Source organism: Narcine bancroftii, chromosome 3 (genome assembly GCF_036971445.1).
Source record: "Narcine bancroftii isolate sNarBan1 chromosome 3, sNarBan1.hap1, whole genome shotgun sequence".
Classification (NCBI taxonomy): domain Eukaryota; kingdom Metazoa; phylum Chordata; class Chondrichthyes; order Torpediniformes; family Narcinidae; genus Narcine; species Narcine bancroftii.
In genome coordinates, this window is record NC_091471.1 from 217805257 (window position 1) to 217818558 (window position 13302).

The window sequence follows — 13302 nt, forward strand, 5'->3', positions numbered from 1 at the left end:
GTGTCACATAAATTTTTAAAAATGTTCTGATATAAATTGCAGCCAATTGTCTGTAACTAATTCATGAGGCAATCCGTAAGTGGGAAAGATAGCTCGTAGACAGTCAATCGTGGGATTTGCTTTGGTATTTTTTAGCTGTGAAACGACTAGCCTTTGGAGTGTGTGTCCACTGTTATTAGGAAAGTCTCACCCATGAATGGCCCAGCGAACTCTACATGAATCCGATGCCAATGTTTGGGTGGCCATTTCCATGGGTTAGCTTTGACTTGCGGCGTTTTTGGCTGCATTGACTGACATATTATGCATTCTCTTACTGTTGTTTCAATGTCACTGTCTATGGACGGCCACCAGACATGCATCCGGGCCAATGCCTTCATTCATACCATTCCTAGATAGTTGTGGTGTAGTTCTGATAACATGGTTGTTTGCCCTTTGGCTGGACTAATTGTACGGGTACCCCATAGTAAACATCCTTCTTCGATTGATCGTTCATGGTGGCGTGTGTGGCAAGGTTTTGGATCTTCTGGAATGACTTCAGATTCGAGCCACTCATTAAGGATGAAGTATAGGATCTTGCTTAATGCTGCCTCTTTTGGGTTTCCTTTGCGATCGTCTGGGCTGTAATGGGCAGTTATTGAAGTTGTTCTTGGTTGACGGCTGCTGCCTCTGCTCTCCATCTAATAATCTCTTCTCGTTGTTCTGTCTAGGGTAGCGGAAAGTGTGATGAGGCAGCTGCATGGCAGTTGAGTGTTCCTGGATTATGTTTTGTATCATAGCTATACGCTACTAGTAGCATGGCCCATCTTTGAATTCTGGCCGCAGCTAATACTGGCATACCTTTGTGTGGCCCCAGGATTAAACCAAGAGGCTCATTGTCTGTGATCAGAGTGAATTTTTTTCCGTAAAGATATTGGTGGAATTTATTTTACACTGATAATTATTGCCAATCCTTTTTCTGGTTGGGTGTAATTGTGTTTGCTTGTAGTTAAAGTTCACAAAGCATACGCTACTGGTTGCTCACCTTTTCCTGTGATTTGGGATAGTACCGCTCCTCGTCCCACTGATGAAGTATCCATGGCTAGTGTAACTTCTTTACTAGAGTCATAGTGGATCAGCTCCTTATTTGTTGACATTAGTATTTACTTTAGTTGATCAACTGTGTTTTTAGTTTGTGTTCCAATACCATGTTTGATCTTTCTTGAGTCATTGGTTCAGTGGGCTGCATTGTGCAGACAAATTAGGGATATGTTTTCAATAGTGATTAACAAGTCCTAATTCCGATTTGTTGGTTGGGTATGGGGTCTTGTGAACGGCTTCTGTTCCTGCTGGATTCATTCACACCCCCTCGCTGTCGATTGTAAACCCAAGGTATGTTACTTTTGTCCTTTCGTAATCGTACGTTAGCCTGTTGTAGTCTGGTTAAAACCTTTTCAAGGTTTTGTAAGTGTTCACTGTTGTTTCAGCCCATGTTGATGAGATAATCTAGGTAACACCCATCTGAGAGTCCATGCAGTGATTTGTTCATTGTTGCTTGAAACATCTCAGCTGCTGAAATTGATATTGTATTTGTAAGGCCCGTGTGTATCGGTGAATAGTCCCAGATAGGTATTGATTGTCGCATATTCCCTTGATTTATTTTTTGTCCATTTGTATCTGTTGATATGCTTGTGACAAATCTAGTTTTGTAATTTTTTTGCCCTTCGTTTAGTGCTTGGAACAATTCTTCTGCCTTGGACATTGGGTGTTTGGGTATTTTGAGTGATTGGCGATTTTGTAATCGCCGCAAATGCGAATTTCACAGTTTGCTTTTCGTACAGGTACGATGGATGCTGCCCAATCGCTGTATTGTATTGGTTGTAATATGCCTTCATGTTTTAGTCTGTTTAATTCAGCCCAAGTTTTCCTTTCACAGAAAATGGGACTGTTCTGGCTTTGAAGAATTTTGGTTCTGTATTATCCTTTCATTGCAGTTTGGCTCGAACATCTTTGATTTTCCCCAATTGTTGGAAAACCACTGCGTGGTTGAGAATTTGGTAGAGTTCTGGCTGGGAGTTGTCTGTGTGGTTTACATTTAGTATTGAACTGATTTCCTGCCAGTCTATGATAATATGTTGTAGCCAGTATCTTCCGAAGAGTGCTGGTCCCTGGGTAGCTACGATGTAGAGAGAGTGTTTTTTGTTCCTGTTGTTTGTGTTGTATTTGGACCGTACTTTTTCTAAACACTTTGATTCTGTCTCCTGTAACAGATCTTAGAGTTATTTCAGTTGGGTTTTTTTTTACCAGGAGGCATGGTAGCAAGCATTCCTTTACATGTAATGGCATCAGGGACACCTCTGCCCCTGTGTCTAACTCCATCTTCAGGGGGTGTTTGTTTATTTTTAGCTGTATAAAGATTGCTCTGTTTCCTTCATTTATTCTTCGGATGTGTAATATCTCAGGAACTGAAATTTCAGGAGCTTGAAGGTCACCGTTGGGCTGTAATCATCATCATCGCTAGGTTGTTTCTCCCTCTCCCTCTCCCTCTCCCTCTCCCTCTCCCTCTCCCTCTCCCTCTCCCTCTCCCTCTCCCTCTCCCTCTCCCTCTCCCTCTCCCTCTCCCTCTCCCTCTCCCTCTGTAATTGTTTTGACTTTAGCTGCCTGTTTATTTGCAGGCCACCTGTGCTTTAGAAGTGGACATTTAGCTTTGATATGTCCTTCTGTTTTGCAATAGTTGCATTTAGAATTTTTTAAGAAACCGTTTTCTGGCCGGTGGTTGTATTTCCCACAATGGAAGCATTGTTGGCGGGAAGACCTCCCGACCAGTAGGTCTGGTTGACCCATATCCAAGTTTTTATCTGCCATTTCAAGGCTGCGGGCAGTTCTGTATGCAATCTGTAATGGCACGTCTTGATCCATTCCTGATAATTTTTGCCTTGCTTGGCGATTTGCCAGATCCATCATTAATCTGTCTTGCAGTGCCTGATTTAGAAATTGCTTGAAATGGCAGTGCTCCACCAGTTTGATCAACTATGCCAGGTATTCACCTACTGTTTCTCCTGGTCCTTGTCTCCTTTCATAAAATCATTGCCTTTCTGCCATAACTGGTGATTTGAGGCTTAAATGGTTCCTTAGAGTTGTGCATAATTCGTTGAATGTCTTCGTCCCTGGATCCTCCGGGGACAGCAAGGTCTGAAGGAGGTCAAATGTTTTGTTGCCCATTATACTGAGGAAGAGGGCACATCTGCAGTTTACTGGACCTTCCATGATATTGTGGGCTACACAGTAGTGGTTAAACCATTCAAAGTAGTTATCCCAACTTTCTTCTACTTCGTTGAATTCTCCAAACGTTCCCTCCGCCATCTTGCCGTACTTTCACCTTGATCTTTTGGTGGAAATTTGTTGGAGTTGTTAGGTAGTTGTTTTCTACCTTGTGCTGTTTTCTTTCTCATGGTTAGTGCATGGAGTATGTGTAGGGTTTGTTTCATTCCTCGTCGCCACTATTGTTTATGCACTCTCACAATTAAAACTCGGTAGCATGATGCTTTCTCATCCTTTACTTCTATTAGACTAACATGGCTACTGACACATATTCTGTCCCTTGGTTCTACTTCCTGGTTCTTTCCCCTTCTAGAGATCTAGGTAAGGAAAGGAATTAGATCTATAAACTGGATACTGGATCCCAACAGTTCCTTCTTTTGTTTTCTTTATTCGTATCTATTTTTGTTCTTTTCTCTACTTCGAGGCTTTGTTTAGGGGAAGGGGGATGGGACTGTTTGAAGATGTAGACCATTTGTACCATTGATCTTTTTTATTTTAATTTATGTATTTAAGTAATGGTTGTTTCTTGATTCATGTCCACAAAATGAAAATAAAATACAGTACAACTCCGATTATCTGAAATGATTGGGACCGGGCCTATTTTGGATAAATGTTTTTTGGAGAACTGGTCATTTTTTTAGTGAAAGCAAATCACTTCTAACAAGCGACAGATAACAAATAACAAGGGAAGCAACAAATAACAAGGGAAGCAGCAACAAATAACAAGGGAAGATTTTTTAAGCATTAATATAATTTTCACAAAAAGAATCACAGCTGCTGCCAATCACCGACACCTCCCCCGAGGCCCGACTGCAAGCTCGACGTCCCCACTGCCGCCAGTAGCCTGGCGACCCTGGTCAGTTTGGCTCTGAAAACTTGAAGGATAAATGAGGATTTCTGATTTATTTCAGATATCCTCATTTATCTGAATTTTTTTTTTTAAATTCAAATAATTGAGGATTTCAGAGAATCAGATTTTTGGATAATCGGAGTTGTATTTAAATAAACATTAAACAGTAAATCAAAATATTTCAAATTTTGTTTTTAGTTACATTTTAATAAACTTGTAGGAATCATAGATGCAGATATTTTTTCTTTTATAAATGCCTTGGGTGGTGAGGGTCATTGAGGATAGAGCTGCCTCCTTGAGACACTGCCTCCTCTTGTATATTAGCTACATCACCTTTGTTGACCTCACCAAAGCCTTCGACACCGTGATGCCGCTTTAGTTGCCCATTCAGAGCCAGCTCTTCAGCGCTTGACGTCCTGTTTTGCGGAAACTGCCAAAATGTTTGGCCTGGAAGTCAGCCTGAAGAAAACTGAGGTCCTCCATCACCCAGCTCCCCACCATGACAGCCAGCTCCCCACCATGACAGCCAGCTCCCCACCATGACAGCCAGCTCCCCACCATGACAGCCAGCTCCCCACCATGACAGCCAGCTCCCCACCATGACAGCCAGCTCCCCACCATGACAGCCAGCTCCCCACCATGACAGCCAGCTCCCCACCATGACAGCCAGCTCCCCACCATGACAGCCAGCTCCCCACCATGACAGCCAGCTCCCCACCATGACAGCCAGCTCCCCACCATGACAGCCAGCTCCCCACCATGACAGCCAGCTCCCCACCATGACAGCCAGCTCCCCACCATGACAGCCAGCTCCCCACCATGACAGCCAGCTCCCCACCATGACAGCCAGCTCCCCACCATGACAGCCAGCTCCCCACCATGACAGCCAGCTCCCCACCATCTCCATCGGGCACACAAAACTCAAAATGGTCAACCAGTTTACCTATCTCGGCTGCACCATTTCATTAGATGCAAGGATCGACAACGAGATAGACAACAGACTCGCCAAGGCAAATAGCGCCTTTGGAAGACTACACAAAAGAGTCTGGAAAAACAACCAACTGAAAAACCTCACAAAGATGAGCGTTTACAGAGCCGTTGTCATACCCACACTCCTGTTCAGCTCCGAATCATGGGTCCTCTACCGGCATCACCTACGGCTCCTAGAACGCTTCCACCAGCGTTGTCTCCGCTCCATCCTCAACATTCACTGGAGCGCTTTCATCCCTGACGTCGAAGTACTTGAGATGGCAGAGGTCGACAACATCGAGTCCACGCTGCTGAAGATCCAGCTGCGCTGGGTGGGTCACGTCTCCAGAATGGAGGACCATCGCCTTACCAAGATCGTGTTATATGGCGAGCTCTCCACTGGCCACTGTGACAGAGGTGCACCAAAGAAAAGGTACAAGGACTGCCTAAAGAAATCTCTTGGTGCCTGCCACATTGACCACTGCCAGTGGGCTGATATCGCCTCAAACCGTGCATCTTGGCGCCTCACAGTTCGGCGGGCAGCAACCTTCTTTGAAGAATACCTCAGAGCCCACCTCACTGACAAAAGGCAAAGGAGGAAAAACCCAACACCCAACCAACCAATTTTCCGCTGCAACCGTGTCTGCCTGTCCCACATCGGACTTGTCAGCCACAAACGAGCCTGCAGCTGACGTGGACATTTACCCCCTCCATAAATCTTCGTCCACGAAGCCAAGCCAAAGAAAAAAAAAGAAACAAATTTGTATTACTTTTTGGTTAAGATGAGGGAAGATTGGTAATGCATCAGCCTTGGCTGGTGCCTGAGAGGCCAGTTAAGATGTCATGAAATGCCCTTAAAACTCCATGGGTGAGCAGGCAATTAATTATTAGCACACCAACCTGGAGCACATTTGGTATTTCCACATTGTGACATGCAGGCTAGAGGTGCAGTTCAGTCAATAACATGTTTTCACATGTATTGCAGCTAATCAAAATCAGCTGAGGAATTCTCGCCCTTCAAGTACACATCCGCACACACAATGTTACGATAGTTTTTTGCATCGCCCATACTCTCAGGCAGTGATTTCCATATCCCTCCCACCATTTAAGAGGGGGGGACTATTTTGTCATCTGTCCACTGATCCTCATGCCATTTATTTGAAATCTGTTGCCCCTGATTGTTTTTACTCTTCTACTAAGGGAGGTAGAATTAAATAAGAATTATAAAATCCATCACCATTAAGCCTCCCATAGCTCCCAATACCCTCAAAGAAAACATGCAGCCTACCTGACCTTTCCTCTGCATCAATAATGGTTCTTCCACTCTGTCTCAAGCTCCGGTCTTCTGTAGTTCTGACATATCTTCCCTCCCCTTGTATTCTGTGTATCTTTTTTCCTTGTGAAGAACTCATCTATCTTGTACATCTGGGATATCGTTTTGAAAGCCTTCTGGTTGGAGCTGATGGGCAGGTGTCCACACCCCTGTGTAAGCAATGGATTCCCTGAGCAGTGTGAAGTTGTCAGATTTTCTTCCCTGGAACAGTCAGTACAAGTTTGGTCTGGGTGTATCATCTGCTCCAGAGCAGACTTGATTTGATTTGCAGTGGCTTTGAACAGGATTTAGTACTCAATGTTTAACAATTCCTGATTTCTACCTCCCCCTCTTTTTGAAGATGAGGTTGATAATGCCCTTCCTCATGGTACTGGGTATCCTTGCTTAATGTGTCTTTTGTAAAGGTAACTAGATTCGAGTGACCTCCAGCACCCCGTTACGTTCCTCATTCCTGTGGAGTCCCATGTTATTAGTGGGGATGTTTTTCTATTGGATAATTTTCATTGGTATTAAGCTATATTATCAATAATGACAAAATGAATTCTTGCCATTATTTAACAATTAAGGCCAACATTAGTCAGATGTTTAGCAGAGCTCGTGGATTAGACAATTTTTAGGAAGTATGGGTTCAAGCGTTAGGGTTCTTGTGAGAAAGGTTGTTGTAAGGAGTTAAGGGGATAATGAGTTAAAGCCCAGTGTCAGTGGAAGTGGAGTAAACACCAAGAGGCTACTTTGGGATCAAGGTTCCTTTTATTACCATCTAAAAATGAAAAGTGTATGTATTTAACGAGTTAGTGAAGGAGATGATCATGGCGACTATAGTTCCCCATGATGCAGCATGTCAGAAAATGACGTGGTGTAAAATGTGGGAGAGCTACTCTCAGAAGCCCCTTTCACACTTGCAAGTGATCGTAGGAATCAAACACCAATTGGCCTTAAAAATGGCAAGTGCAAAAGCAAAATCAGCTCAACGCTGCATCAGATGATGTCATCTCATACTGGGAATTGACTGCTTCAACTCCTAGTACAATCCTCAGCGTCTGCAGATGCTGGCATTGTAATCAGACAAGTGTGAAATGGGTCATTGCATTGTGTAATTGAAATGACCCAAGTTTTTGCGTGAGTGCAGGAAGAAAAGATTAAAATGAAGATATAAACTTTGCCGTGAGGGAGAAACAGAGGAAATAGAAATAAACAGCAATAAATAGCAATAGCGGACAATTTTTAAACAGTGTGGGATAAATTGGTAGTGCTATAAGCACAAATTTATAAACACCATGGGGGGGAAAAAAAAGCAATGGAGGACCTGAGTTCCCAGAATGCCATGCGGCAGAGAAATCCCTCCATGAATGCTCCATGCATGTAGCTGGGCATGCAGCCCTTTCTCTGCTGCATGGTCACTTTTTCCCTCTGTATTTATAAATTGTACGTGATAGTGTTACAAACTTTCCCATGCTCTATAAATTGTGCCAAAAGTACTACAAACGTACCCTGCTATATAAATTGAGAGCTTATCGCGCTACCAACTTTCCCACCCTGTTTAAAAATTGTCCACTATTGCTATTTGTTGCTCGCATTTCCTCACGGTCCTTTATAAAGGTTTATATAGGTTGCACAACAACAGGCTGTAGGGCTCAGACTGTGCTGTACATAAAGCTTAATTATGTTATAATTAGGCATGATTAATTTTGTTTCAATATAAGATCATAATCAGGATTTAGGACAGGTCCACTATCAATCAATGCATCATGTCACCAGTAGAAGGTAGAACAGTCCTAATCCGGGGATAGCTCCTTGCAAGTGTGAAAGCATTCATTGTCCCAGTTAGGAGTGGTCAATGTGAAAAGCCGAACCCCCATTCTTATCCCGGGACATTGAATGGCCAATTTAGTGGGTCAGAAGTGTGAAAGGAGCTTCAGACATTTGTTCACATGTTCTTGCATTAGAGAAAGCATGATAAAGGGGAACTTTGCTGTGATTGCTAACCTAATCGATATTACAGCTAAAACTTATTGACTGACTAAAATTAGTTTCTTCTGCATTTTGTATGTTCATCCACACCCCCCCCCCCACAAAAATTCCATAAGGTTAATTTTATTCCATATCGCATATATTTGGGCACTGACTTCTGAGTTTCTTTAAGGCAAATGTATGTACCCCAAATTCCAAGATGGGAGTTGCCTGTATTTTCCCTTGAAATTGATTTCAAGAGTATATTATTAAACCAATTACATTGTCTATTCTTTGCTGAAATTGTAATTTTTTTTTTCTTGTTCAGAGGACCGATCTTCAAAATCTGGGACACCAAACCTTGGCAATGACACAAGACACTTCTGGGATCAGCATACACATCGTAGTCAAGGAAAAGGATATTTCAGTGAAGGTAGAACCACTCCACATTTCAAGGCAACATCAGATAAATATGCATCTGATTCAATTCCACATAAAAAATGCAGCAGTTTCACTGGATACGATACTGACAGTAGTCAAGATTCAAGGGACAGGGGAAATAGAAGTAGAAATAAGGGTAAGGTTTGGAAACCCTCACGGGAAACACTGAACGTGGACAGTGTTTTTGAGGAAGGGAGTAGGAGACAAAGCAATCCAAAGAACAAATCACATAATGTTCAGCAGGTGCTGCCATGCAAAGGACAGAACCCTAATAATGTACTGTGTGAGAAACGAAGGGACAAAGAATTAATGACAATATATGAAGATGAATTCAAACAAGGAAATGAAAGTCCTCCTTTGGAAATTGATGGAAAAGCAAATCTAGAAAATGAAAAAATTGCCAACAAAGACTTCAAAATCCATAGCTCTGGTTATCGGGTGCAGAAGATGGAATCTGGGCAGGAAAGCAGCATTTGGATCAATAATGACTCCACAAACCATGACCCTCAAAATGCAGAGGTTTTCAAAGAAAAGCACTTGAAGAATAACCAACAGGCACTTTCCAACAGGTATTTCAGATTAATCTTGTTATAAAGAATAAGTGAAAGATGTATTGTATCTGAAGTTGTGGAATGTAGTTTGTAATTTTTTTTTTGCAGTTCATTCTATTTTCTTCCTAAGATTATTTTCAACAGTTAAACACAGGTGCAGATTTTCTACTGTCTCGAACAGGCAATCACCAGCTCCCATCGCCTGCTGTTCCTTGCATTGTTCTCTCAGACCCACATTCTCTCAGTGGCTCCCAGGTCATTAACATGAAAATGTTTCTCCCAGCCTTGACCAATGCAGCCCCACTACCCAAATTACTAGCAGCCAAAGCTGCCATTTAACTTGAATTAATGTTTCTGAACATATTTGAATGTCCATCTGACATCAACCTAAACATCAGATTAGGGCACAGCAAAGCTACTCCCAGTTTAGTCAACTTTTCAGCTTCTCGGCTATCTATATACTTTTATTGAAAATGGGATAGCTGCCCTCCAGCCTTGGTCAGACAAGAGTTGCACTTCAATTTAAAAAAAAAAAAGTGAACTGCTGGAAGAACTCTATGGATTGAGCAGGATCTCTGGAGACCAAGGAACAATTAACATTTTGGGTCATGACCCTGTGTGAGGACTCCACTGGTGAATCTGAAGAATCATGCCAAATTCCAACCCATTCCCTGGGCACAGACAGTAGTACAGAGCCATTGGAGGAGCCAGTATAGTGGCATGCAGGTGGAAAGATGTAACTCTTGGGAATTAATGTTTGACTTCAGAACTAACGAAGTCTCTTAACATCATGTCAAGCTTTAATCAGAGGTGGTCTCCAATAAAATTGACAAAGCTCTGAAGGATATATTTTACAGGATCTGCAGCAATCAGTGAGCAACCAATTAAATTTACTGAACCTTGTTCTTGATGACTTGTCTTTGACAGTTTCATCCATCTATGAGGGTGTTAGCAAGGACAACCAGTGTTCATGGAGATGAAGACCAATCTTCACACTAAGGATGCCCTCCCTCCTCTATTGAATTAATTTAGTGCTAAGGAAGTAGACTCAGAACAAACTGGACAGTTCAAAACTGGGTATCCAGAAAGAACTGCTAACCATCAGAATTCGGAATAAAGCCCACTACAATTTTAACTAAAGGCATCTCTTGCTCACCATTATTGTTGAGGCAGAATATTAACGCCGTTCAATTATGAGAGCAAAAGGCATGCAAGGAGACTGAGAATATCCTATGATCAATGTCGCAGCATATTAATGCCAAAGCCACACTCAACCAGAAATCCAGAATATAAAATTCTGTATTATGGAAACTCATAAGGTTAAATGCAGTCACATAGCTGGGACCTACTGACCTGAACCCCGGGATTTTTAAAGAAGTAGCTACAGAGATATTGAACCCATTGCTTGAAATTCTTCAGAACTTCTGGGGCGCCCTTGTTCAAAAAGGGAGAAAGACTGAAATTTGCTCAAGTCTTTGAAGATGTATCAGGAAAAGTCGATAGAAAAATGTGTAGACATAGTGCATTTAGATTTTTCAAAAAGGATTTGACAAGGTGGTGCATAAATTGAGCCCAATACCCTTTGGGAAGTGTGAGCATGAATTGAAAACTGGCTGTCATATACAAAACAATTGGAATAAATTGAGACTTTTTTTCCTGGCTACAGGAATGTAACTAGTCCATTGGTTCTTGACACTCAATTGTTTACATTAATGATCTGGAGGAAGAAACTGAATGTAAGGCTTCTACGTTTGCAGATGGAAGGACATGTTGTGATAAATTGATTAATTTGATGTACACTTGGGAAAGTGGAAGTTAATGTAGGGATGTTAAGTTTATGCACTTAAATGTTTTATTAAATTAAATGTAGACGTACAGCATGGTAACAGGCCCTTTCTGCCCATGTGCTACCCAATCACACCCATTTGACCCATAACACCCCCCTACCCCCCCCCCAGGTAAGTTTTGAAAGGTGGGAGGAAACCGGATCTCCCAGAGAAAACCCATGCAGACACCGGAGAACCTACAGAACCTTGCAGAACCTCGATCCCTGTTGCTAGTACCGTAACAGTGATGCGCTAACTACTACGCTAACGGTGCTGCCCATTCATTTAAATTCATTAATTTCATTAATCAAAAGGTGCATTATTATCTCAATGGAGTGAGGCTGCAAATTAGAAATTCAGAGAGGCCCAATGCAAAAATCACAGTAGGTTACCAGTCAGATTCAGCAACTAGTTCAGAATGGAAATTGCATTTTAGTCTTTAAATTCCAAAGTGTTTAGAGTTTCAAAATAGAGGTGTTATTACATTTGTACAAGTTGATATCGCCTCAAACCGTGCATCTTGGCGCCTCACAGTTTGGCGGGCAGCAACCTCCTTTGAAGAAGACCGCAGAGCCCACCTCACTGACAAAAGGCAAAGGAGGAAAAACCCAACCAACCAATTTTCCCCTGCAACCGTGTCTGCCTGTCCCGCATCGGACTTGTCAGCCACAAACAAGCCTGCAGCTGACGTGGACATTTACCCCCTCCATAAATCTTCGTCCGCGAAGCCAAGCCAAAGAAGAATGAGTTGTTTATGATGCCACTTCTAGAACACCGTGCAGTTTTTGCCTGCTTGCCTAAATTAGGATATACAGAATAGCTCTGATTATCCAAAATGGTCAGGATAACTGGTCATTTTTTTAAAAAAAAGAGCCCAGTAGCAACAGCAAGTCACTTTTAAGTGATTAAACAACAAGTGACAAGGGAAGGCTTTTTAAAACACGAAATAATGTTTAATTCACACCAAAAAAATGAACAAAATACTGTAAGATAAAGCACCAAACACTTGAAATTCTACATACATTCACTGTGCAATCTGCAGACCTCTTTGCCATTGCAAAACCCTAGGGTGCTCAGTCAGAATCTAAATGGCAACTTGGACACATAAATGAGCATGCTGGGTTTAAATTTTTTTTCAAGCAATGAAGTGAGTTCTGCGCCGAAAAAAGTTTGGATAAATGAGGATTTTTGATTGGTTCAGAAATCCTCATTTATCCAATATTTTTGGAAAGTTCCTCCAAAAATGTTAGATAAATGAGGATTTCAGAGAATATAATTTTGGATAGTTGGAGTTATACTGTAGTAGTTTTTGTGCAAATCCAAAGGAGAATCTCAGGCTTTCTAGGATTAGAAGATTGGTCTATCAAGAAGTGAAGATAAAAGTTTGGTTTGGTATTCTGTGTTTGGAAGGATGTCTTTATTTAAACACAATATCCTCAGAGGCTTTGATGGGGAGGTTTTCAACTGTGTGTGAGTAACCAATAGAGAGACATTGCTACAAAATAAAAGGCTGGTTATTTATAACAGAGGTTTATGGGCAGGTTTAATGAGCCTGGTGACCTAATCCTTCTATTCTGTTCTTGTGCAGAGTAGATTATTCATTTGTTTCCTCCTCAGATCATTACCATTATAGAACTCAGTTTTCCGTCCATTTGATTAATTCTATGAAACCTCAAAAAAAGCTAAGAACATTAATACAGCAAAGATTACAGGAATGGACAACATGGTGTTGAAGATCTGTGCTGCTAGAATTAGCTATTCAAATATGGCGATGATCACTCACCATCTCAAATAGGAGAACTTTGCCACTTGTCCTTTTCATTCAATAGTATTTTTATTGTCCCATCTTCAATATCCTCGGGTTACCATTACATTAGATACTCAACTGGTCAACCCTCAAAAATATTTTGGCTGCAAGAACTGGGTAGCCTATGGTGAGTAATTAATGTCTTGGCAATTCCCAAGCCTGACCTCCTTTTGCAAAGTAGGAGCATAATGCATGATCTCCATTAAGATTAGTGGGGGTCACCATCCAAAGCAAAAACACAAATGCTGGAGAACTCATCGGGTCTTGCAGCAGCCGTA

At 41.9% G+C, this 13302-nt stretch overlaps 1 protein-coding gene across 3 annotated transcripts in view; it reads left to right on the top strand.

The window, feature by feature from the left end:
- The window catches only part of LOC138758119 (inactive ubiquitin carboxyl-terminal hydrolase 53-like), a 97709-nt gene that overhangs the window by 56717 nt on the left and 27690 nt on the right, over nucleotides 1-13302 (top strand). For all 3 annotated transcript variants that reach the window (XR_011354153.1, XR_011354154.1, XM_069926604.1), the window contains one exon: nucleotides 8728-9409. Coding sequence is in view for 1 of the 3 variants with exons in the window: in XM_069926604.1 (XP_069782705.1) it covers nucleotides 8728-9409 (682 nt within the window). In the remaining 2 variants the exon portion in view is untranslated. The remainder of the gene's footprint in view (nucleotides 1-8727; nucleotides 9410-13302) is intronic.